At 55.3% G+C, this 24827-nt stretch overlaps 3 protein-coding genes across 11 annotated transcripts; 2 read left to right on the top strand and 1 right to left on the bottom strand.

Annotated features, from left to right (window-relative positions):
- Positions 1-70: 70 nt before the first annotated feature.
- Positions 71-13350, bottom strand: GIGYF1 (GRB10 interacting GYF protein 1). Of its 7 annotated transcripts, XM_068524972.1 has the most exons (28): positions 13192-13350; positions 9751-9884; positions 8058-8301; positions 7181-7332; positions 6827-6936; positions 6604-6733; positions 6408-6503; positions 6155-6266; positions 5934-6042; positions 5556-5596; positions 5167-5337; positions 4678-4931; positions 4440-4548; positions 3837-3974; positions 3526-3626; positions 3138-3309; positions 2853-3019; positions 2634-2734; positions 2429-2548; positions 2201-2301; positions 1987-2069; positions 1750-1893; positions 1444-1671; positions 1014-1198; positions 759-919; positions 510-673; positions 295-424; positions 71-205 (listed from the first exon to the last, which is right to left on the bottom strand). In XM_068524972.1, exons 5-28 carry the CDS (start codon positions 6859-6861, stop codon positions 153-155), a joined length of 3105 nt encoding a protein of 1034 aa, XP_068381073.1. In that variant the 5' UTR covers positions 6862-6936; positions 7181-7332; positions 8058-8301; positions 9751-9884; positions 13192-13350; the 3' UTR covers positions 71-152. The 7 variants fall into 7 exon arrangements, with proteins under 7 accessions (XP_068381073.1, XP_068381072.1, XP_068381076.1 ...); XM_068524971.1 differs by lacking the exon at positions 9751-9884; XM_068524975.1 differs by lacking the exon at positions 9751-9884 and having other exon boundaries at positions 1014-1195.
- Positions 13351-13655: 305 nt separating this feature from the next.
- POP7 (POP7 homolog, ribonuclease P/MRP subunit) lies at positions 13656-24398 on the top strand. 3 transcript variants are annotated; one of them, XM_068524982.1, is made up of 2 exons: positions 13656-13738; positions 23702-24398. In XM_068524982.1, the coding sequence occupies exon 2, from the start codon at positions 23712-23714 to the stop codon at positions 24132-24134; it is 423 nt and encodes a 140-aa protein (XP_068381083.1). In that variant the 5' UTR covers positions 13656-13738; positions 23702-23711; the 3' UTR covers positions 24135-24398. The 3 variants fall into 3 exon arrangements, with proteins under 3 accessions (XP_068381083.1, XP_068381082.1, XP_068381081.1); XM_068524981.1 differs by lacking the exon at positions 13656-13738 and adding an exon at positions 23236-23451; XM_068524980.1 differs by lacking the exon at positions 13656-13738 and adding an exon at positions 23237-23447.
- LOC137750599 (small ribosomal subunit protein uS2-like) lies at positions 13660-19250 on the top strand. The gene is given in 3 exon segments (XM_068524979.1): positions 13660-13738; positions 18218-18796; positions 18798-19250. Coding segments are annotated over 2 exon segments (846 nt in total). The 5' UTR covers positions 13660-13738; positions 18218-18358; the 3' UTR covers positions 19206-19250.
- Positions 24399-24827: the final 429 nt, after the last annotated feature.

The following is a 24827-nucleotide window of genomic DNA, read 5'->3' as shown; positions in this document are numbered from 1 at the left end:
GGTGCATCGTGTGGTTTGTAACAAGTGCTGGGGACCCTGCCCCTGCTTCCTCCTACGCTCCTCGTGGGGAGCCTGCAGTCTGGGGACCCAGGGGTCCAAGCCGCTGCTGCTGCCCCTGGCCGATAGCCCAGGGTGCTGGTGGGACGGGCTGGTCAGTAGTCATCCACGCTCTCGATCTCACCAGAAGGTCCATGCAGGGAGTACCCTGAAGCCAGGGGAAGCTGGGTTTGAGCTCACCCACCCAGGCTCCTGCCCAGTGCCGAGGAAGGAGCCTCCTCCCCACTGCAAGCTCACCCAAGATGCTGGGGTCCGAGTGCAGCATCAGTGCCCGCCTCTTGGCCTTGCTGCCCTCCCCAGAGCCGAGTTTGGTGCTGTGGTTGGCCTGAAAGGCTGCCTGCAGGGAGCCACTGCTCAGCCAAGCCTCCTGCAAAGCAGCAGAGAGGGAGGGGGCGCTCAGGGGAGCACTGGGCGCCCTCACTGCCTCTGGCCAGGGCTCTGTGAAGCCTCACCTGCTGCTGCTGCCGCTGCTGGCTGGCCTTCTGCTTGGCCCTGCGCTCCAGGAATTGTTTGGCAAATTCTTTGGCTTCCAGCGTGTCCCCCAGGCAGGAACGGATATAGTCGTGGACGTCGTAGGGGGATTCCACCTCCTTGAGGATCGCTACGGCCATGGGCACTGCGGGGCAGGACGGGGCTGTCAGGGCCCACCCGACGCGGCTCTGGAGCCCCCAGCCCGGCCTCCCGGGGAGAGCCGCCGGTACCGTCCAGGCTGCCCGTGGCGCTCAGCGTGTGCAGCATCTGCTCACACCACTGGGTGAAGCCATCCTGGGGCCGCGGGATGCCCTGGAGCAGCTTCAGCAGCTTCTCCTCCTCCTCCGTCTTTTTGCGCACAGGCCGCCCTGACAGGTGGCTGTACGAGTCACTGAGCGGGATGGAGGCGGATCAGGGACGAAGAAGCAGAGAGCTCAGGAGTCCCGCATCCTTCCACCCCCACCTCTGCAGGCCCCAGCACCCACCTGAGAGAGGGGCTGCTGCGGCTGTTCCTCAGGCCCAGGCCGCGGGCCAGGCTGCCGCTGCTCTTCAGGGTGTCCTCCCAGAGCCCCAGGCCGCTGCTGCCCCCACTCTTGTCGGGCCCGCCCCACAGCGGCCCGGCCTCAGAGACCCACTGGTTCAGGGGGGCGGCGCCCAGGCCCCCGAGCTGCTGCAGAGGGCAGTGAGTCAGGGCGGCCCAGGCGGGGACACGCACACTCGAGAACGCCGAGCGGGAGGTTGGTCCAAGCGGCACGGGCGGTGGGGGTGAGGCGAGGGCCTCGCGGAAGAGAGCGCCTCCGGGGTCACATGGGGACCCGCGCGCCCCCCACCCCGGGTCGCCCCGGGAGCTGACCGGAAGGGGTTCCCGAGGGCCCCAAGGTGCCAGCCAGCAGGGGCCAGGCCCGGCCTGCTCACCACACGGTGGTTGGGGGCCGGGGCCCGCGACGGCTCCCGAGGCGGGGGCTGCTTGTGCATCTGCCGCTCGCCCTCCAGCTGCAGCTCCAGCAGCGTCTTCACGGACAGGCCCTGCTTGGCCAGGCCGGCCCACAGCGGGGGCGGGGAACTGGGCGCAGGAGGCACGGGGACGGCAGCCGCCGCCTGCTGCTGCTGAAGCAGCTTCAGCAGGAGCTCCTGCTGCCGCACCTGAGGCAGAGACGCGGTGAGGGCCGGCGGGCGCCCCCGCGCGGCCCGGGCGGCGCGCACGCTCAGCCAGGCCCCCACCTGCTTGCGCCGAAACAGCTCCTCCTCCTCCTGCCGCCGCTTCTGCTCCTCCTGCTGCTGCTGCTGGCGGCGCTTCTCCTCTCGGCGCTTGCGCTCCTCCTCCTCCCGCTTCGCCCTGAGCTCCACTTCTCGGCGCTCCTGGAACTGGAGCGCTCGAGATCAGACCCGACGTCAGGCCTTCCCTGCCGGGGCCTGGGCCCCGACACCCGAGGACTCCAGCCCCAGACGCCCACTCACTTTATGTTGCAGCTGGAGTTGTTCTAGAATTGGACCCTGAGTCGAAGAGTTAATTGGTATGTCCCAAAGACTGGCCTCACCGCCTGCGGGGAGCAAGGGCAGCTGCAGGAGGGGGCTCAGGCCGCAGGGTACCCACCCACCCGCGACTGTCGGGGATAGAGAGGGGACTCCAGGACTCGGCACGGGCCGGGCGGGGCAGCGGCTGGCCACACACCTGACTGTGATGAGGCTGAGGTATGTATGTCCCAGAGGGGGCCCGAGTCTGGCACTGACAAGGACCGGTTCATCGTCGGGAGCAAGTTCTGGTCCCCACCCCTGCGGAGCGAAGCACTGACACTCAGCACCCTAAAGCCATCTCCAGCCTGCACCCCACACCCCCACGACCCGAGGGCTGTGCGCGCGGCCACGGGAAGACAGAGCGAGGACCGGGCGTCCCACACACCGGGGGGGCTTGAGAGCTTGGAGCTGCTGCAGGAACGCGGTGATCTGCTGCTGCGGCGGCGGCGGCGGCAGGTCCCCCAGAGCCGCCTTTTCCCGAAGCGCACACTGCGGGAGCTGGCGGCTGCCGAGAAGCGGGCGGGCATGAGGTGGGCCGGCCACAGGGCCAGCGTGGCCCTACTGACAAGCCCTGCTAGGCCCCCCCATACCTGCCGACCAGCTGCAGAAACTGCTGGTGCTGCAGCTGCTGGTACAAGGCGGCTGCCGCCAGCTCCTGTTGCTTCTTCAGCCGCTCCTGGTCCATGTTTCCCTGAGTGAGGGCCAGAGAGTTCCGGCGGCTCTGACCTTGGCTTGCTCTGCAGCACCCGCTGCCATCCGCCAGGCTCCCACCTCCCGTCCCTGCTCTGTGCAAAGGGGGGTATGCTCACCAGCAGTGGGGGTGGTGAGGGCCCAGGGGCAAAGGGCACACGACCCCACATCTTGATCACCTCACCCAACGGCTGGAAGCCCTCATCACAGCCCCGCTTCACAAGCAGGGCCATGGAGAAATAGCCCGCCTGGAACCACTCCGCCATCTCCTGTGTCGTGAAGGGGCCTGGGCCAAGGGGAGGGGGGCTGCGGTCAGAAAGGTGCGCCAGAGGAGCCCTCGATGAGAACGGTGCTGTCCCCACGCCCCAGCAGCCCCTCCTGCATGCCCTGCTTCCCACGGGCACCTTGGATCTCCCCCTGCGGGTCCTTGTAGAACCACTTCCGGGCCGCGCCATGACTGAGGGGGAGGGCGGTGGCAGCTGCAGAGTGGCGCAGGCCCTGGGCCTGGATGGCGGCTGTGAACTGCTCCTCCTCCAGGGAGCTGTCCTGCAGGGAGGCCACGAGCTTCTCCGCCTCCTGGGAACCCAGGGAGAGAGGGGAAGGCTCAACCGGCCAAGCCCAGCAACATCAGACGGGGCTGGGGCTAAGGTGGGGTGGGGTCAAGAGAGCAGGTCCTAAACACAGTGGGACCGAAGGGGAAAAGCCTGGAACCGGGGCAGCGACAGACGGAATGAAGACTCTCTGTCCCCCCAGAGGGGAGGATCCCCAGAGCCTTCTCAGGCCCCCTCACACCTGCTGCAGGTGCTTCAAGCCTTCATCATCTTCCAGATCTCCAGGTGGGCCAGGGGGTGAGCCCACCCCAGGACTCAGCTGCACTGCTCTCATATCGTCTCCTAGAAGGAGCAAAGAAGGGAAGGTGGAATGGGGGAGTCCAGAGAAGGGGGCGAGGCGGTCCCCCTTCTACCACCCTTATTCCAGAGAAGTCGGCGCGACCTCTGGCCCCTCCACAAACACTCCTTGCGCCTCCTTCCCGCAGGGAGGGGAGCATCTTCCCCGCCAGCCCCAGGCTCCAGGGAAAGGGCGGCCCTGCCCTCCGGCTATACCTTCAGCTGCCGGCAGGTCCTTCTCCACAGCATCATCGCCTGCCCCGCTACCTCCCCAGAGCGGGCCCAAGCTGGGCAGTGGGGGCGGGGAGCTGGACTTCTCCTCCTGAGGAGGCAGTGGGGTCAGTTCCTTCCCACCTGAAAGGGAAGGGTAATTACCAGAATTCAAAACCAAAGAGCCGGAAGGCCTTAAAAATGATTTAGCACAAACCCTCCGTTTGTGGCCAGAAGGGCCTCTGGGTATTGAGTCCACCCACGTATCTCTGGTCAACACAGCTAAGGTTCGGTGCGCTGACACCACAAACCCCACTCTGCACGCTTCCTCTTTTGCCCCTTCGGCGATGGACGTGCATCCACACCACCGGCCAGGGCTGTACACACACCACCGCTGGTTTAATACCGTGTTCGACAGATTCCAGGGACGGTCAAAGCTCATTTTGATTCTGCTTTGATTTTTATCTGACACTCGGCCTATCGGACACAGCCCTGCTGTTTCCAGGCTCCTCTCCACACCGTGTCGGCACCGGCCTCCCTCCGTGCTGCCCGCGGACCCCGCTCGCTCGAGGCTGCAGGCATGCTCCTTGCCCCACCGCGCAGGCTTACCCGCCTCAGGCCCCTCCTCGTCCAGCCCTTCGGAAGGCTCTTCCTCCTCTTCCTCCAGACCCTGGAAGTCGAGCTCCTGCTCCTCAGGAATGGGCTCCTTGGGGCCCTTCTGCACAGGTTACGAGATATGACAGGGAGGTGAACGGCAGAGGAAAAAAGGATGGAGTGAGAGGACCCCCTCAGGGCAGGTTCCCACCAACCTCTAAGAAAAGTCTCCCCCTCGCCGCCTCGCAGATACCTTGAGAGGCAAGAAGGCCCCGGAGGCATCGAAGGTGCCCATTTCTTCATCCTCATCGTCCAGACACCACTCCGGGAGCCCATCCTTGTCGTCATCAAAGCCGTCAGGCCCTCGGCACCTCCGGAGGTGAGAGCTGCCCCCCCCACCCCTCCCCTCCTCTTCACCACACCCTCCTCGATCCCCTCGCAAATCAAATTCAAACTTGCGACGCCGGTCCCCATGTTCCCGCCAGCCAGCAGAGCGGGGGCCGCCATCTGGGCAGGAAAAGTCGGAGAAGGAGAATCGGTATCCCAGTCAAGCCAGAGTCCCCAGTCTTCTGCTGCCCACCGGGACCCCCCGGCCCAGAACAACTGGGACTTCCGGGACTGCATTCCCACCCACCCCGCTCCAGAACTCTCTGCTCCCTCTGCCTGGCCGCAGGTGCCCACCCTCACAGGAAGTGCTCACCGCCCGCCGCCCCCCACAGCGCCCACCTGGCCCCAAGCTCACCAGGGCTGGCAGAGCGCCAGCGGTCGCCATCTCGCCGGGGTCCTGCCCCAAGTCTCCAGCTGCCCTCCTCCTCTTCCTCTTGCTCCTCTCGGAGAGAACGCCAGTTCTCGCTATCTGAGCGGGCATGCTCCTTCCTCGGGCCAGCCCCTCCCTCATCAAACCCGGATCGCGCTTGGGAGCAGGGGAAGACACAATCAGCGGACGGCGGCCACGGTCCCTGCAAGACTCTTACTATACGCCTTGCTGGGAAAGAGGAGCCCAGCTCCGGGCCCTCCTGCCCCTACCACCTCCCCCAGGAAACATCCCCCAACCGGGGCCACCCATTTCAGTCCTCCCCCACCTCTTAACGACCTTCAGGGCCTGGCCACCACCCTCACCACTCTCCATACCTCCATCCCTCCTGGCCGACTTCTCAAACCGCCTCTCGCTTCTGTGGGAAGGACAGGTGTGGGTCAGAGGACAGTTCCGTCCCCGACCTGCAGGATCTCTGCTCACCTTGTCCATTCTGCCCTGAGAGGTGTGGGGCGGGGGGATGGGGGTGGCGGGCTTGGAAGGAAGCCCAAGGGCGTGCCCAGAGAATCGGAAGGAAACGGGCAGGGTCATGGGGGTCAGAGGGCACAGAGAGAGCTCTCTGACCAGGGCTAATCTGGTGGGTCTCCTCGTGCCCTCTGATGACAAAGACCCAAGGCTCCCTCCATGAGACCCTGGGCCCTAACCCCGGGGCCCCTCTCTGCTCTGCCTCTATGCCACCTTCTCCCAGCCTGCACCTGTCATCCCAACTCTGGCTACGCTGGATCTCCCGGGGGTTTCGGCCAAAGGCCCCATCGCCTTCTTCAATGCTTCTTTGGTAAAAGCAACTGTCACCACGGCCGCGGCCTGGAGAAGGAATGAGGTGCGCGTGGGAAACCTGCCGACTCACCCCTCCAAGTCCACAAGACCGCGAATCCCACCGCTGCCCGCCCCAGAACACGCCATCACCCCCCTCTACCTCGGCTCCGCGTGCTGCCCCTGCCACGGGAGGCGCCACCTAGGGGGGGACCAGCCCCTTTCCCCATCAGCCTCAGCACAGCCACACTGTTCACTGACAGGGAGAAGTTTCTCTGAGGAGGGAGCCAGGGGTGGGAGTGAGGACCCAGGCACCCGACCGCTCCCACCCCACCCACAACCGCAACTCCACCACCTGCCTTCCCAACTCCAGCCCCCTCCACGGTGGAGACGCGGCGCCGCCGGCAGGGCCCCACCTGCTCCTCCTCAGTCAGAGGCTCCAGGGCCAGGGGCTGCAGCGGCTCCTCCTGCAGCACCGCAGCAAACTCCTTGTCTTGCAGCTCATCGGGGACCTGTCAACCGGGGCAGGAGGTATCACATGCTCCTGGGCCCTCTCCACTGGCCAAGGCAAGGCGGGCAACTGGGCCACACCGCACCCCCACCCACCCCTACCTTGCTCTCCTTGACATAGAGGGCCAGCATCTCCTCTCGCCCGTAGCGATAGTCGGCCAGCTTGTATTTGGGCATGGCAGGGGATGGGGGTGGGGAGGCCACACTGCCACCACTAGAAAGGGCCCTCAGCCTGCAGAAAGGGCACGAGAAGGAGACAGACAGAAATCTGAGCAGCCCTGTCCTTCCCGGCTTCTCTACGCCACCCAAAGCACACCTGACTCACCACTCAGGCCCAAAGTTGAGGGTCTCTGCTGCCATTGTGGAGCTGGGCGTGTCCTAGAGGTCGAGGGGATGAGCAGGGGAGGGGGAACCTGGTGTTCACTCTCCAAACACCTGTGGAGACGTGGGGGACACTGGGCCTTGGAGACGGCACGCCCGGAGAGCCCGAAGGATGAGGACTAGGTGGGTACAGTAATGGGCTCTATAAGGACTCGCCTAAGCCAGCCACGTGCCACTCACACCACGAGTTAACCAAAGAGTCACGCTGGAGGAAGGCCTGGGGGAGGGGAGGAAAACAGGCAGCCAGAGCCCCTTCCAGCTTCTGCAGGGGGATGCCCTCCCTCTGGCCCAGACTCACCTGGCAGCCTTGCCCAGGGAAGCAGGTAGGGCAGGGGCAGGGCTCTCTCCAGGCAAGGGCCTGTGCTGGAGTGAACCAGGGTCCCCAGGCAACTGGATGTTGGTCTGACCAGAGCAGTGCCCAGGGAGGGACCTTCACATCTGGGAAAGATCCTTATTGAGGGGCGAAGAGAAAAAAGTGGGGTTAAATTAGTGGTCAGACAGACCTCCCTGCCTCCAGCCCTCCTCCGTCTTGCATAACAAGAAGGCCCACAGCTGCCTGGAGGCTGCTGGTTACGGAGCACAGGGGACCCCAGCCCCTGCTCCTCCTCATCGCTGCCCTGCACTCATCAGGCCTCTCGAGCGGCCAGTTCACTCGGCGGAGCCCGGCGGAGGTGCTGGGGGTGTGGCAGGCACCTCCCGACAGCTCAGCGCTCTCGCCAAGTGGCCCAGCATTCAGTAAAAGGGTGCCTGAGGTACCCGTGGATGTTTACGACAAAGAGAAAACACACATACACACAAGCAGAAAACCCACTGGAGTCCCAAATGTTCTAGAGAGAGAAAAGGCCAGTTATTAAGAGGACTAGAAGTTTATCTGGGAGCAAAATTACCTCTCCTCTGAAAACACTCAGGTCTGGCTGCTTGGCAGCTAGAATCCAGAGACTCAGTTTGGGGAGAGACCAGGTACAAGGGGAGCGGGGGCTATTCCAGAGCCCGAGGTGGGGCGCGCTGAAGGCCGCGGCCGGCCACTCCAGCCAGCGTGCCCAGGGCTCACTCACCAGACCGGAGTCAACACCGAGGCCCGGTCCCTGGGATCAGGAAGAGCCCGATCGTAAGGACAGAGAGCCAAGAAGAGAACGATGTGACCGTGATACAAGCTAGGAAGAAGGCTCCCTCACCACAAAGCAGAAATAAGGTCAGAGTTACTGAAGCTGACAGAAGCGGCTGTGGTGGCGGCAGCGACCCGTCCCTCTAAGGAACAGCGGAGGCGGCTCTCAGGAGGCGGCGCATCCCTGGTGGTTCCGAGCAGAGGGTGGGAGGGCAGGGTCTCAGGGAGCCGTGCAAGGGCTTCCCTCACTGGCTGGGGCGGAGGCTGGACCGGAGCACCTCCACAGTTCCCATCGACTCCAAGACTCCACAACTCTGGGAAGGAAGGAGGAAGAAGGGTTTCCACCAAAGGGGCCAGGTGAAAGCGGCCCTCCTCCACAGCTGCAGCCCAGGACACGAAGCAAACTCCACGACAGACACGGGACCCACCCCCAGAATCCCAGCATCCTAGGGTGAAATGCAGCTTGTGAGACCATCCAGAGCAGGGCTGACCTCCCCCGGCACGGGCGTCTCTTCTACAACAGACTCAGCTGGCCATTTCTGGAGCTGGAGCACGCCACAGCACGTACGGCCGTCAGAGAAGACAGGCCTGTTGAAAAGCTCTTCCTGTCACTGTATTCGAGTAGCCCTCCCAGAACAGCCGAGTCCGGTTAGTTCTGTCTACGCTACAACCCTTATGTAATTTGGCCAACGAATGACTCTTGAAAACATTAGCTAAATAAAACATACCAGTCATGGAATAACAAATATTGGATGATTCCTCTCACGTGAGATTACCAGGGGAGTCAAATTCAGAGGAACAGAGCAGAACAGTGGGTGCCAGGGCTGGGGGTGGGGGCAAGGAGAGTGGGGAGTTGTTTAACGGGGACAGTTTGAGCTGAAATAGGGCAGATGAAAAAGTTCTGGGGATGAGGTGGATGGCTGCACAACAACGTGATGAATGTATTTAACGCTGCAGAATCGTATCCTTAAATATAGCTAGGGTGGGGGCTTCCCTGGTGGCGCAGTGGTTAAGAATCCGCCTGCCAATGCAGGGGACACGGGTTCAAGTCCTGGTCTGGGAAGATCCCACATGCTGCGGAGCAACTAAGCCCGTGCGCCACAACTACTGAGCCTGCGAGCCACAACTACTGAGCCCACATGCCACAACTACTGAAGCCCGCGTGCCTAGAGCCCATGCTCCGCAACAAGAGAAGCCACCGCAATGAGAAGCCCGCGCACCGCAACGAAGAGTAGCCCCCGCTCGCCACAACTAGAGAAAGCCCGCACGCAGCAACGAAGACCCAACGCAGCCAAAAACAAATAAATAAAAATAATTTTTAAAAAATAGCTAACATGGTATATGTTATATTTGACCATTTTTAAAAGGTTTGTGGGGGGACTTCCCTGGCAGTCCAGTGGTTATTAGGACTCCATGCTTCCAATGCAGGGGGCGCAGGTTTGATCCCTGGTCAGGGAACTAGGATCCCACATGCCGCGTGGTGCGGCCAAAAAATAGTAATAATAAAATAAACATGACTGGTTAAAAAAAAAAAAAAAAAAAGGCTTAGAGGGAAAAGAAGACATTTGGGGATAGCTATCACATATTAAGTCTTCGTCACTCCAAGAAAAACACCCCACTTCCTTCAAACAAACTCAGGAGAGGCTGTTCTGAGCCTCTTCCAGGCCACCCCAGAAGAGCCCCATCCTAGACCGATGGGACAAAGAGTCCTGCGAGCATGGAAAGCTGCTGTGGGGTGAGAGGACAGAAAGGGGACAACTCACCCTCCCACCCCTCCAGGGAGTGGCAAAGGCGGCTGGCCGCCAGGCGCTTCCCACTTCAGCCGTCACCCTTCTGTCCTGGTTGTAAGGAGTGAACTGAGAAAAAGCGCTGGCTCCCAGCGTGAGAAGCAGGGAAACTACGGAGGCGAGAGAGAGGCAATCAGGCGAGAGGAAGTGGAGGAGCGGCCGGTGAGAGAGGTCAAGCATCTGGGCGGGCCCAGCCAGGGGAGGCCTGGGTCCCAGAAGCCGGTGGCTGCCTGGCCCTTCAACCGCGAGCTGCACACACGCGCCCCACCGTTTCTAGCTCCAAACAGGCGTGAGTCTTTCCCACGTGCTTCGTCAAAGCCACCATATCTCAACTGGGGGCAACTCTGCTCCCCAGGACACATCCGGCAATATCGGGGGACATCTGTGGTCGGTGTGACTGGGAAATGCTACTGGCAACCAGTGAGCAGAGGCCAGGCATGCTGCTAAACATCCTACGCTGCACAGGACAGCCCTCACCTCGAAGAGTTATCTGCGCCCAGATTATCAACAGGGGCAAAGTCAAGAAACCCGCCTGTGTGCCGCAGGCAGAAGGTAACCATGCCTGTTGTCTGTCTATGGGGAAGAATGTAAGACAAGATAAACGAAATTTACTCCAGCTCATTCCTGCCTCTGAAGAGCAAGGAAATCATTCCCTAATTACACTGTCCCATGAGAGAAATCTGCAATCCTGCCAGGAGGGAAATCCTCGGGAAAAGAACAGATTAAACAAAATTGTCCTAAGTCTATCACAAACTTTGAAAGCCCAGCATTTGGATCCCCTTCCAGTGAAGGAAAGAGCAGGAGGTGTTAGGCAGGGGACGGAGACAGCATCCCTCCCTGGCTACTTGACCTAAGGGTGTTGTGCTTAGCCCCCACCTCTCAGCATCTGTCTGCCTCATCTATCCACACCCCGCCCCCTTCTCCTTCTCAAGCCTCAGCGTACCCTCACTCCCCCAGCACCTGAATTACTGCTCTTAAAAGACTGCCCCCTGCCGGAGTCCAAGGGAGAGAACACACACTGGTCCTGGGTGCTCACGACAGGCTTGAGGGAACACGAGGGGAGCCTGTTCTCTGGGGTGCAGAACTCACAGGAGAAGGAAAAAATCCAGAGAATACGCAGTCCCAGTACACACTAAGTTAAGAACGTTATTTCCTCATTCCATCACCGCGAAAATTAGCCCCAATCCAGAGCAATGTGCTTTGGCACAGGAAGGCACCACTATTAACAGAAGTACAATACCAAATTCCCCAACATTTGAGCAACCACCCAGCCCCAAGCCTGTTGGAGGTGACTCCGCCCTTTCTCAGGATGGAAAGATTCTCCATGCGGGGTAGGAGAACTCTGAGACTTAAAAAGAGGTGCAAGCCCATGTTCTTCCCAGCTGGTCAGTTTTCCCAGCTCTGCCCTCTGAGCCATCATAACAACGCCCTGCAGCATGTCTAGTAGTTAACAGTTTTCAAAACACTTTCACACTTTAACTCGTTTGATTCCTTCTGCCCACTTGCCCAGTCTTGGGCTCCAGGCAGAGAAAACAAGGAAGGGAGGCTGCAGCTGCCCTGATAGGAGACGCTGACGTCTCTGACACCCTACCTGAGACTGGAGAAGGGGCACATGTGCAGCAAGAACCACCCCAAACTCACAAGCACACTTTGTGAGTTTTAAACCATTTTTAATTTCTCGTTAGAATTTTAAAAATCCTTCCCATAGGGACTTCCCTGGCTGTCCAGTGGTTAAGACTTCACCTTCCAATGCAGGGGCTGTGGGTTCGATCCCTGGTTGGGGAACTAAGATCCCACATACCTCACGGCCAAAAAACCAAAACATAAAAACAAAAAAAAACACAGAAGCAATACTGTAACAAATTCAATAAATACTTGAAAAATGGTCCACACCAAAAAAAAAAACCTTAAAAAAAAATCCTTCCCATAGCCACTTCTTCTCACCTCCTCTGCTCTAAAGTGGGGCTTTTTTTTTTTCCTATCCCAAACTCCAACTACAGATGTAAAAGTCAGGGCAAACTGGGGTCCTTTAATCCATCAAACTACAGACAACACTGACACATCCGCTGGCTGAGAAAGACAGGCCAGGAGTCTAAGAACAGAACTCACTTGACTGTAATCACCACGTGGGACCCCTCGAGGTCCCTGGTCCCCGCCATGGCAGCCACACAAAGCCCAGATCTGTTCCAACCCTGCCCAATGACACACTAGACCTACCATCTAGGAAATAAAACTGAGGCTGGGGTGATGGAGGGTGGCCTGGGACTGCACAGGGAATGGTACCGATGAAGGACCAGAAAGCAAACTCCCACACTGTGAGAAGCTAAGGGGACCAGCCTGTTGGTACCCAAGGTGTTTCAGGTGCAAAGCCAAGGGGCGGGGGCTAAACTGCAACCGCGTGTCAGCTCTCGGGCAGCAGAAAGGCTGTGGAGGCTGATCTCTGGAAAAGCAGCAATGACAAGCAAGAGGGGAGTGAGACTGGGGTGGGTGGAAGAAAGAGCTGGCCAACAAGTACTGGTTGAGCATCTATCCCCGGGGCTAGGCCCGGCCCTATGATGGACCAGACCTGTACCCTCACTGGGAATTCTAGCAATGGCTGGGTAAGACGTGCGAGATGAGGGTCTTTTTAAAGTTAACTTGGAAAAAAAAAAAGGCAAAGTGTGAGGGGCCGTGACTGGGGAGCTGCTGCATCAGAGGAGATGGGCTGGGAAGGGCCCAGCCTGGCGACAGGACAGACTAAGGTGTTTCACACGGCCGGGCAACCGGGAGGAAGAAGACCCCAATGACCAAGCACTAATGTCGCTGCTGAAAGGAAATTTAGGCGAAGACCCAGGCGAAGTGCTGTGGTTAAGAAGAGAGGCTTCCACGTTAGCCAAAAGTCACGGAAAGCTTGGACTTTAAGACCCGCCGGGCCCAGCTCAGGCCGATAAGATACCGGAGGCGCGTTGGGGGATATCTCCGGGGAGAACCGGGCACTAGGGTCCCGGGCCCCCGGGCAGAGGATGCGGGCGGGGGTAGGTGGGGGGCCTGGGCCGGGCTTCCGAGGGCCGGAGAGCGACCGTTAGGAGCGCGGGGGTGGGAAGGAGGCGGGCCGGCCCGGGAGGACGGCGTGCCCTTCAGGGAGGGGGCACCAGGTGCGGGGGCGCGGGCGGCCGCCCCCGGGAGGGAGCCGGCCTCCCTCCGGGCGGCGCGGGGGCCCGGCCCGCGCCGGGGGAGGGTCAGGCGGGGAGGGACGGAGGGCGGGCACACCGGGCGTCGGGGGCGGCGGCCTCGGGAGGAGACGGGGGAGGGTCCGTGCCGGCGGCCCGCGCTCCCGCTTTGGCTCTCGCAGGCTCGGCGCGGCCGCCTCGGCGTCGGGGGCGGGCCTGGCCCGGGCCCGGCCGCGGGCCGGGGTCCGTGGGGCCGCCGGGCGCTTACCGCGGCGGGCGGGCGGCGCGAGGCTCCGGTCCCGGGGCGTTGGCGACGCGCGGCGGGCCGGGGGACGGCGGCGGCGGGGGAGGGGGCGCTGGCGCTCCCGCGGCGGCCGCTCCTCTCTGTTTGTGTTTGTAGCAAGATGGCTGCCCGCCTCGCACCACGTGACGCGGACGCGGGGCCGCGGGGCCGCCCCCTCCGCCCCCGCCGCGGCCGCCGCCACCGCCACTGCCCCCCTCTGCTGCTCCGGCCCGCTCCGACCCGCACGGCCAAGCGCGCTCCTAGCGTGCCCGGCGGGCGCGGCCCGGATGCCCGTCGCCCCCGACCCCCCCCCCGGCACGTGACCCGGGAGCCCGGTGCCTCACGTGACACAGCCTGCTGCGGGCCGGGGGGGTGGTGAGGGTGTCCCCAGGGTGCTCCCCGGCTGCCCCCCCGCACGTGATGCGCGACCATCGCGACGAAGGCCGCCGCTAGCGGCATCGCCCGCCTCCCGGACGGTCGGCTTCCTCCGGGAAGCCCGCCTGGATTGAAGGAGACCACGTACAACCCAGAGGTGTGTTCATCAGACATCCCCGGGGTATATGAAATAAACGAGGAACCTAATGGTTTAGAAACAGTCCGAGGCAGCACTGGCTGGTGAGACCTGGAGTTTCTATCTGGCTCCGCCACCGACTAGCCCCCTAGACCTCGGGGGCGAAGGAGTTGACGCCGTCGGGCCTCAGTTTTTGTTTTATAGTAAGGTATTGATGCTCTGCTCCGCCCCATCCCTGGCCCCCATTCCACTCCCGGAGTGCTGAAAGAATTAAAATAGGTGAGTGTGAAAGGCTTCGGAAAGAGAGAAACTACTATGCAAATGTGAGAAGTAGATTGACACCGCCTTTGTTTAAAAAGGAGGTTTTCAAGAATGACTTTTCCGATTCCCTGAACTTTTTAGGATGAAAAAGTCTTGTGTGTGTTTTCACCGTTTTCTTTGGAAGTTACGCCAGAATGTATACTCTACTTCCCAGCTTCCTAAAACAGCCGTTACCAAAAACAATAAAATCCTCAGGACAGGGAAGGGTAAATTCAGACTTGGAACTTGAGTCCTCTGTGTTTCGCCAAAACGGAGCGCCGACCTCCGGAGCTACCAGGAAGGCCCTTTGTTCTTGCACGGAGCACACCCCAGGTTTCGTGTCTGCTTTTTTCAGTTCCCTTGTCTTTCTTGCAGTCAGGATTCCTGCCTCAGTGTAGTCAGTGGAGCTGCTTGTTCACAGGCTGGAAAATGCAATTGTTTAAAGCGAGGGCTTGTGTGCTGGTTCCATCCCATACTGACCATGGTCTTGGGCAACTTTACTCATCTCTGAGTATCTGGATTGCATGGTAAAGCACTTAACACAGTGCTTGGTATAGGGCAGGCACTCCACAAATGTTAGCTAGTAGGGCCTTCTGGGTCCACAGTATTCACATTGTTAACTGTATGAAAATGTATCAACAGAATCCAATCTCCAATCAGGTTCTTCTCCTAGAACAAAGTTCTCAAGTTTATGACAGCTGTTTTTTCTTACTCCAAAGCTTTTTTTCCCTCCGCTTTCCTAGATTGTGTCCTACCCTCTGAATAAGGTCTTAGCCTTTTAGCCTGTTTTAATTATTAATTAGCAAATGTGAGATTGTAAATTATGGTGGAGAAATGGTACAGGGGAAAAGGGGAAATCCCTGTGAAGGGGAAGCAGTCAGGGACAGTGGTGGCCTGTGCTGAGCAGGAAGGAAGGGCAGGATTTGGGTAGATTTAAGAAAAGTGAGTATCAGCTTTAGAATAGTGACAAGCCAGGCTGATGGGAGAAGAGGACCTGGATTGCTAGTTGGATGAGACGTGAAGTGAAACTTAAGTTGAGGGCTTCGAATGCTATCATGAAAATGTTTTTGATTGGACAGTAGTACCTACCTACCTACCAGATGCTTTGCGTCAGGGAGAGCACGCTGGACTCCAAGGTAGGAGATTGGAGTGATTGATCGATCACCCCGGGTTTCCTGTATACCAGCTTGTGATCCTGGCCAAGTAATCTCCCCCAGCCGTAAAGTGAGAATGCGTTTGCTGCTGATGACACTGTGGAAATTGAATTGTATAAGCACCCTCTTTGAGAAAGGAAACAAATCAGAACTGTGAATCTCCCGTACAAAATTAAAGAAAAAAATTTGAATGAAGAAATCACTTGGACCTAAGATATTTTTGTTTATTCAGGTTTATTCAAGACTATGCTGTAAAATGTCTTGGTCTGTGTTATTTCAAATTTGGAAGCTTTTGAACTAAACAAATTGATGTGGTTAGATGATTTATCGAGATGAAAGGGAAGTCTCAAGTAAGAGTAAACAGCCAAACTCTGCCTTTTTTTCTAATGGCAGATTCCCCTGCAGTGTTTTCCTTCGATGAAATGCAAAATGGTAAGGACCATCTTAGTGTCAAATCAGGGTATTACAATGCCTGGCTTCACCCACCTAAATTGCGAACCTTTATATTTATCTGTATGTCAAAGTTTGGAAAACATTTTAAATATCATGAAAAGACACACAGCCTGAGTAATGGAGGATAGCTCATAAACTGTGCTTATTGTTAATTATCAGACAGAATGGGCCTTACAATTAATTTATTGCATTCAGAGTTACTTTCCTCCATGAGCTAAGTTCTTTGGTCAATCAAGTGTAAATGCTTGTCAAGTCACCAATGCAAAATCACCACATTGCTAAATCCACTGGTTTGTTATCTTATGTGGCCTATCAGCAGCATATGACACAGCTGGTCACTACCTCTTCCAAGAAATGCTTTCTTCACCTGGCCTCCAGATCACCATATCCCTTGGTTTTCCTCCTAGCTCATCAGCTGCTCCTTCTGAATCCTTTGCTGGTTCCCTCCTACTTCCCTGTCTCCCAGGGCTCAGACCTTCCAGACCTCTCCATTGTAACAGGAGGGACTGCACAGGATCTGAGCCCGACTGCTAGACATTACTGCCTCACCTTAGCGATTGCTTCCTTTGGAAAACTTTGCATCCCCCCAAGGTCATATTGGCTGTACCTCCTTGAGGGTCCACCGAACCCTATACATGCTCCATGCTGAGCAGTGGTCACACTGCCTTGCTCATCTTGTTTGCCTTCCACAGCAAACTCTGAGCTGCTCAGCACAGTATTGTTCTAGGATGTATCTAGTCTTCCAGCAGCCTAATGGGTCTCCTTGATCCAACTTTTTTTTTTTTTTTTTTAATTTATTTTTGGCTGTGTTGGGTCTTCGTTTCTGTGCGAGGGCTTTCTCCAGTTGTGGCAAGCGGGGGCCACTCTTCATCGCAGTGCGCGGGCCTCTCACTGTCGCGGCCTCTCTTGCTGCGGAGCACAGGCTCCAGACGCGCAGGCTCAGTAATTGTGGCTCACGGGCTTAGTTGCTCCGCGGCATGTGGGATCTTCCCAGACCAGGGCTCGAACCCGTGTCCCCTGCATTGGCAGGCAGACTCTCAACCACTGCGCCACCAGGGAAGCCCTCCTTGATCCAACTTTTATTGCTGAGTAGTATTCCATGGTATGGATGTACCACACTTTCAATGGGTGATGTAACCAGTCACCCATTGAAAGACACATGGGTTGTTTCCTGTCTGGGGCTATTACAAACACTGCTATGGACATTTGTGTACGAGTTTGTAAATTCCCATGTGTGCTCTTGCTGGGTCATATGGTGAGTGTATGTTTAATTTTAGAAGAAACTGCCAAACTATTTTCCAGAGTGGCTGGACCATTGAACATTTCTACAAACAGTGTATGAGAGATCCAATTTCTCTGCATTCTCCTAAACACTTAGTATTGTCAAAATTTTTAATTTTAGACATTCTAATAGGTGGGTAGTGGCATCTCATCATGGTTTTAATTGCATTTCCATAATGGCTGTGTTGAACATCTTATGTGCCTATTTGTCATCCTTATACCCTCTTTGCTAAAGAACCCTCTGTTCAAGACTTTTGCCCATTTTCTAATTGTTTTTGTTTGTTTTTGGTCTTTTTTGGCTGCGCCGGGTCTTAGTTGCAGTACTCGGGATCTTCGTTGTGGCATGCGGGATCTTTTAGTTGCAGCATGCGAACTCTTAGTTGCAGCATGTGGGATCTAGTTCCCTGACCAGGGATGGAACCCGGGCCCACTGCATTGGGAGCACGGAGTCTTAGCCTCTGGACCACCAGGGAAGTCCGTAATTGAGTTATTTTCTAACGCTTGAATTTAGAGTTCTTTATCTATTCTGGATACAAGTGCATTGTTGGATATGTGATTTGCGGGTATTTTCTCCCAGTCTGTGGCTGGGTGGTCTTTCACAGAGTAAAAGTTTTTAATTTTGATGAAATACAACTTATCAATTTTTTTCTCTCTTTTTTTTTTTTTAAAGCATATATTACTTTTCTTATTTATTTATTTATTTATTTATTTATTTATTTATTTATTTATTTATTTATTTATTTATTTATGGCTGTGTTGGGTCTTCATTGCTGTGCATGGGCTTTCTCCAGTTGTGGCGAACAGGGGCCACTCTTCGCTGCAGTGCGCGAGCCTCTCATCGCAGTGGCCTCTCATGCTGTGGAGCACGGGCTCCAGGCACGCGGGCCCCAGTAGTTGTGGCACGTGGGGCTCAGCAGCTGTGGCTCACAGGTTCTAGAGCGCAGGCTCAGCAGCCGTGGCACACGGGCTCAGCTGCTCCACGGCATGCGGGATCCTCCTGGACCAGGGCTCGAACCCATGTCCTCTGCACTAGCAGTTGGACTCCCAACCACTGCGCCACCAGGGAAGTCCCCAATTTTTTTCTTTAATGGATCGTGCCTTTGGAGTTGTATCTAAGAACTCTTTACCTGACCCTGTGTCATGAAGACTTTTTTTCCTATATTTCTTCTAAAAGTTTTATAATTTTCCATTTTATGTTTAGATCTACCATCCATTTTGTGTTTTTTGCATAGGGCTGAGGTTCAGTTCTTTGCCTATTTATTCAGTTGTTTTAGCACCACTCGCTGAAAAGACTCATTCTTTCCCCATTCAGCTGCTTTTGCACCTTTGCCAAAAATCAGCTGGCTGGCTTTTCCGCGCCAGCCAGACAGGGGTCCATACGGCGTTGTTCTGGATTCCCATCGTAACTTAAAGGGAAACTTTCACAATTTCCAGAGCCCTTGATGTCCTGCAAATGAAGGAGGAGGATGTCCTCAAATTCCTTGCAGCAGGAACCCACTTAGGTGGCACCAACCTTGACTTCCAAATGGAACAGTATACCTGCAAAAAGAAAAGTGATGACATCTACATCATAAATCTGAAGAGAACTTGGGGGAAGCTTCTGTTCGCAGCTCCTGCCACTGTTGCCGTTGAAAACCCAGCTGATGTCAGTATCATATCCTCCAGGAATACTGGCCAGCGAGCTGGGCTGAAGTTTGCTGCTGCCACTGGAGCCACTCCTATTGCTGGCCGCTTCACTCCTGGAACCTTCACTAACCAGATCCAGGCAGCCTTCCGGGAGCCAGGACTTCCGGTGGCTACTGATCCCAGGGCTGACCACCAGCCCCTCACAGAGGCCTCTTACGTTAACCTGTCTGCCATTGCTCTGTGTAACGCAGACTCTCCTCTGCGATAATGTGGACATTGCCATCCCATGCAACAACAAGGGAGCTCACTCAATGGGTCTGATGTGGTGGATGCTTGCCTGGGAAGTTCTGCGCATGCGTGGCACCATCTCCCGTAAACACCCATGGGAGGTCATCCCTGATCTCTACTTCTACAGAGATCCTGAAGAAATTGAAAAGGACGAGCAGGCAGCAGCTGAGAAGGCTGTGACCAAGGAGGAATTTCAGGACGAATGGATTGCTCCAGCTCCTGAGTTCACTGCTACTCAGCAGGAGGCGGTGGACTGGTCCGAAGGAGTGCAGGTGCCCTCTGTGCCTATTCAGCAGTTCCCCACTGACTGGAGTGCTCAGCCTGCCACTGAACACTGGTCTGCTCAGGCCGCTGAGTGGGAAGGAACAAGCACCCAGTGGTCTTAAGCAGTTCTTCCACAGACTCTTAAAATGGAAATAGGTTGACGGAAAATAAACAGTTTCTTAAAAAAAAAATCAGCTGGCTGTACTTGTGTGAATCTATTTCTAGGTTCTCTATTCCATTTTATTGATGATTGTGTCTGTCCCTTGGCAGATATCACACTGTCTTGATATTGTGTTTACACAGTAAGTCTTAAAATCAGGTGGTGTGATTCCAACTTTTTGTTTTTCAAAATTGCTTTAACTTTTCTTGCCTTGCCATATAAATTTTACAATAAACTTATTTATATCTACAAAACTTTTTGCTGGGATTTTCATAGGAATTGCGTTAAATTTGGAGAGAATTGACATCTATACTACGTTGAATATTCCAATACGTGGACACGGTATATCTCTCCATTAATTTAGATCTTTGATTAGCATTTTGTAGTTTTAAGCAGAGTTTGTACATGTTTTGTTACATTTATACTTAAATATTTATACTTAAATATTTTTACATTTATACTTAAATATTTGCGCCCCCTCTTTTCCTCCTCCCCCTTCCCCTCTTTCTCTGGAGTGATTGTAAATGATTTTAAATTTTGGTTTCCAGTTGTTTATTGCCAGTATACAGAAATACAATTGATTTTTTTTTTAACTTTTTTTTTTTTTTTGGCTGCCTTGGGTCTTCGTTGCTGCGCACGGGCTTCCTCTAGTTGCGGCGAGCGGGGGCTACTCTTCGTTGCACTGTGCGGCTTCTCACTGCGGTGGCTTCTCGTTGTGGAGCACAGGCTCTAGGCATGCAGGCCTCAGTAGTTGTGGCTCGTGGGCTCTAGAGCGCAGGCTCAATAGTTGTGGCGCACGGCCTTAGTTGCTCCGTGGCATGTGGGATCTTTCCAGACCAGGGCTCGAACCCTTGTCCCCTGCATTGGCAGGCGGATTCTTTTTTTTTTTTAAATTAATTAATTAATTTATTTATTTTTGGCTGTGTTGGGTCTTTGTTTCTGTGCAAGGGCTTTCTCTAGTGTGGCAAGCGGGGGCCACTCTTCATCGCGGTGCACGGTGCACGGGCCTCTCACTATCGTGGCCTCTTTTGTTGCGGAGCACAGGCTCCAGACGCGCAGGCTTAGTAGTTGTGGCTCACGGGCCTAGTCGCTCCACGGCATGTGGGATCCTCCCAGACCAGGGCTCGAACCCACGTCCCCTGCATTAGCAGGCAGATTCTCAACCACTGCGCCACCAGGGAAGCCCGGCAGGCGGATTCTTAACCATTGCGCCACCAGGGAAGCCCTACAATTGATTTTTGTATGTTAATCTTGTATCCTGCAAACTTGCTAATAAGCTAATTTATTAATTATATGTTTTTCTGTAGATTCCTTGGGACTTTTTATGTATATACAATCATGTCATCTGCAAATAGAGACAGTTTTTTTTTCTTCCTTTACAATCTTTTCTTTGCCTTATTGCACTGGCTGGGACTTCCGACAATGAGAGTGGTGAGAGACGACATCCTTCCCTTGTTCTTGATTTAAGAGAAAGGTGTCCAGTCTTACACTATTAAGTATGATGGGAAGCTGTAGTTTTTTTGTAGATGCTCTTTACCAGGTTGAGGAAGTTCCTTCCATTCTCTTTTTACTAAGAGCTCTTACCATAAATGGGTACTAAATTATGTTAAGTGGTTTTTCTGTATCAATTGACATGATCATATGTGTTTTTTTCTTTAACTTGTTAATATGGTAGGTAATACTGATTGGTTTTCTTATACTGAACCAGTCCTGCATCTTTGGAATAAACTCTACTTGGTTCTGGTATATCACTCTTTTTATATACTGCTGGATTCAGTTTGCTAACATTTTGTTGAAGATTTTTGTGTTGTTCATGAGAGGTATCCATCTGTGATTTTTCTTCTTTTGTATGATCTTTGTCTGGTTTTGGCCTCATAAAATTAATTAGGAAATGTACCTTCCTCTTCTGTTTTCTGGAAGAGATTGTGTAGAATTTGTGTTACTTCCTTTTTTTTTTTTTTTTTTTTTTGGTAGAATTCACCAGGAAAACTGTGTGGGCCTAAATATTTCTTTTTCTAAAGTTTTTTTTTTTTTAAACTATGAATTTAATTACCTTAATAGTTACAGAATTATTCAGATGATCTATTTCATCTTGGGTTAGTTTGGTAGTTTGTTTTCTAGAAGCTGGTCCATTTTATCTAAGCTGTAGAATTTATGTGTGTAGAGTTGTTTGTATTGTTCTCCAAGTATAATTTAATGTTTATGGGATCTTTAGTGCTATCCCCTCTTTCATTTCTGATAATCATAATTTGAGTCTTCTTTTTCTTGTTCTCTCTTTTTTGTCAGTCTCGCTAGAGGTCAATTTTATTGACTTTTTCAAAGAACCAGCTTCTGGTTTGAGTTTCTTTATTGTTCTTCTGTGTTCAGTTTCATTGATATTTGCTCTTTATTATTTCCTCCCATCTTCTCCCTTTGGCTTTACTTCTTCTAGTTCCTTGAGGTGGAAGCTTAGGTTATGCTCCCATTCTTTTAAAAATACTGTTCCGTGTTTCCAGAATACTCCTTGCTTCCCTGAAGAATTCCTGTTTGTCCATCAAAACTCTGTTCAGATGTCACTTCTGAGATGGAGTAAGGTTGTAGCCAGCATTTCCTCTTCAACCCCAAATAACCCCCCAAACTTGTAAGAATCTGAGCCTAAAAGAACCACAGGATTTAAATGGTGCTGGGAGAGAAGTTCTCAGGAGCCTGGCCTCTTTCCAACCTCCAGTCAAATGGGGTCAGACTCTACCCCAGGCAACTAGAGAGAGGTCTGGGGTGTGTGTGTGGGGGTGGGTGGGAGGGGCGGTGTGCTTAAAAATGCCAGCTCAGGGACTTCCCTGGTGGTCCAGGGGTTAAGACTCTGCGCTCCCAATGCAAGGGTCCCGGGTTCCATCCCCTGTCAGGGAACTAGATCCCACATGCTGCAACTAAGAGCCCGCATGTCACAACTAAGACCCAGCACGGCCAAATAAATAAATTTTTTTTTAATTAAAAAAAAAAATCCAACTCACGTGTAGGCTTACAGTTTGTAAGGTTATATTGGGTTTTGCAACTCAGTAGCAAGACAGGAATTCTCATCCCCATTTGAGTGATGAGGGAACTCAAGCGGAGAGTAGTTGAGGTCCTCACTGCAGGTCTAACTCATTTTCAAATGGAACTCTACAGAAGCTAAACCAATCTGGGCAGAAAACCCCTTCCCACTGGCTTTGGGGAGCCACCAACCCCCAGGTGTTGCCCTGCACTTTCCCGCCAGGGGGCGCACGTCCGTACTCCCAGGTGGCGGGCAGTGACCGAAGAGCTGGTGGCGGGTGGGGGTGGTGGAGGGGTGCGAGTGGGTCAGGGGGCCCCAGGGGAGCTGTGAAGGCTGGGCCTGCGGCTCATAGCTCGCGTCCCCAGGGGCTGGCCTGGGAGGTCAGCCCTGCTAGACGCAGGGAAGAAGGACGGGTCCCCGTGAACTGAAGAGGAGTCCCGGAGAGCTGGCCTCCGCCAAGGGCCGGGCCTCGCCACTCGTTACCCGCCCTCGGTCTTTGGGCAACAGGAACCTTGGGCGGGAGGTCAGTTCTGCCAACTCTGCCACACCTCCTCTGACCCGAGTAACTCCGATGGACGCGAGAGTGCAGACTTGACTTCAGACCCCTTCGCGATCACGTTCTATGGAACTCGCCGCCCTCCCTGCTATCTTTGGAAGACCCTTACCCCCAAATCCTCCACGCCCCTACAATAGCCTCCTCTCCTCCCTTCTCCCCTTCGGGACACCTCCGCGAACCGGGGACTCGGATTGGCCCAGGAAAGCTGACCTCCCCTTCCCAGATCCTCCCCAGCTCCGACTTTGTACACGCCTCCCACCTCTGCGCCCCGCCTGGGAGGCGTACACGTGGTAGATCCCATCACCCCCGGAAGCCTCGCGTTACTCAAACACATCGCGCGGTTTTGCGAGCTCTCAGGAAAGGGGCGGGAGAACGGAGGCCAGGAAGGCGATTCGTGGATCCCGCGGGCTTGGCTGCAGGGGACGAGCGCGCGTGCGCACTCGGCAGCCTTTTCAGGAGCCTGGCGCCGGCTGGGTTCTAGCGCTCGAGCGTTGCGGCGTTCACCTTTCCTTCTCTTGCCTTCTTGGGGCCTGCGGGTCGCGGGCAGCGCCCTCTATTCCGGCCGGTCGGCGCAACGCTTGAGTGCCCTGGCAGGGGAGCGGGCCGCGGCGCGTGGAGAGCACTGTGGACCGGAGAGAGTAGGCGCGGAAGAGCTGGGGAAAGGGGGCGGTGGAGGGGCCTGGAGGTTGGGGGCGATGTGATGAATGAGTAGGAACTGGGGGTGGGGGAGATGCGGGAGCTTGAGGTCAGTGGAAGGGGACTGAGAGTGGAAGGGAATAGGGGCGTCGAGTGCGCCTTCTCCCGGCTTCACCCTTTGGGCAGGAAACGGGGTGGGAAAGGAAGCGTTGGTCGCTCGTCACCCCTGGCTGATCTCGTCTCTTCCTCGTGCCAGGGCAAACAGCATGGCCGAAAACCGAGAGCCCCGCGGAGCCGTCGAGGCTGAGCTGGACCCGGTGGAGTACACCCTGCGGAAGCGGCTCCCCCATCGCCTGCCCCGGAGGCCCAATGACATTTATGTCAACATGAAGACTGACTTTAAGGCCCAGCTGGCCCGCTGCCAGAAACTGCTGGATGGAGGGGCTCGGGGTCAGAACGCATGCAATGAGATCTACATCCACGGCTTGGGCCTGGCCATCAACCGCGCCATCAACATTGCCCTACAGCTGCAGGCTGGCAGCTTCGGGTCCTTGCAGGTGGCTGCCAATACCTCCACCGTGGAGCTTGTCGATGAACTGGAACCGGAGATTGATACGCGAGAGCCGCTGACCCGGATCCGCAACAACTCGGCCATCCACATCCGTGTCTTCAGGGTCACACCCAAGTGATTGAGATGAGGCTGGCCCAGCTTATCCACCCACCCCCGTACAGCTAGGCTCAGATGTGGCTCTTCTTGTACTGAGTACTGTCATGGACCTTCTACCAGAGCCATATAGGGAAAAACCTGTCCCCTCGCAGCCCAGAGAACTCTGAATTGAGAGGGCGAATATTGTCTTTTGTTGGGCCCAAGCAGTGGGGCCTCCTGAATCTTTGCAGTCTGTAACCATTGTCCTATACAATAAAAAGTATCAAGTTGTGTTGGTGCCCGGCCACCCCGCTGTACTGCCTCTCCCCTGTGTAAATTCTGGAAAGGAGAGTAGGAAAGAACTTTACAAGGATTTAGGTACAGGAGGGGAACCCCAGTGTTTCCTGCCATCACAGAAAGAGCATAAATTGTACTACGGACACTGCAACCTAAAACTTTAGTACAGTGCAGAAGCCTGACAATTCCAATGTTTGCTTTAAAATATTTCATCCTCACAGAAGAAGGCAGGGCAGATAAAGTATATACTCTCACCCGCTGGAGTGCAGCTGGGGTGTAGTTGTATGCTAGGAAAGCATCAGGTTCTCTGCTGGCGGTTCCCAGGCAAAGGAAGGGTGAGGGTTTAAGGATGAAGAAAGCAAACAAAGACGGGGGCCTCCTTTGTATCAGCCTGTGGTAGAGACTGAGACACTGCTTCATTTGATTCCTGGTCCTGAGG

The sequence above is a fragment of the Eschrichtius robustus genome, chromosome 16, assembly GCF_028021215.1.
Source record: "Eschrichtius robustus isolate mEscRob2 chromosome 16, mEscRob2.pri, whole genome shotgun sequence".
Classification (NCBI taxonomy): domain Eukaryota; kingdom Metazoa; phylum Chordata; class Mammalia; order Artiodactyla; family Eschrichtiidae; genus Eschrichtius; species Eschrichtius robustus.
This window is presented reverse-complemented; position numbering and strand designations above follow the sequence as displayed.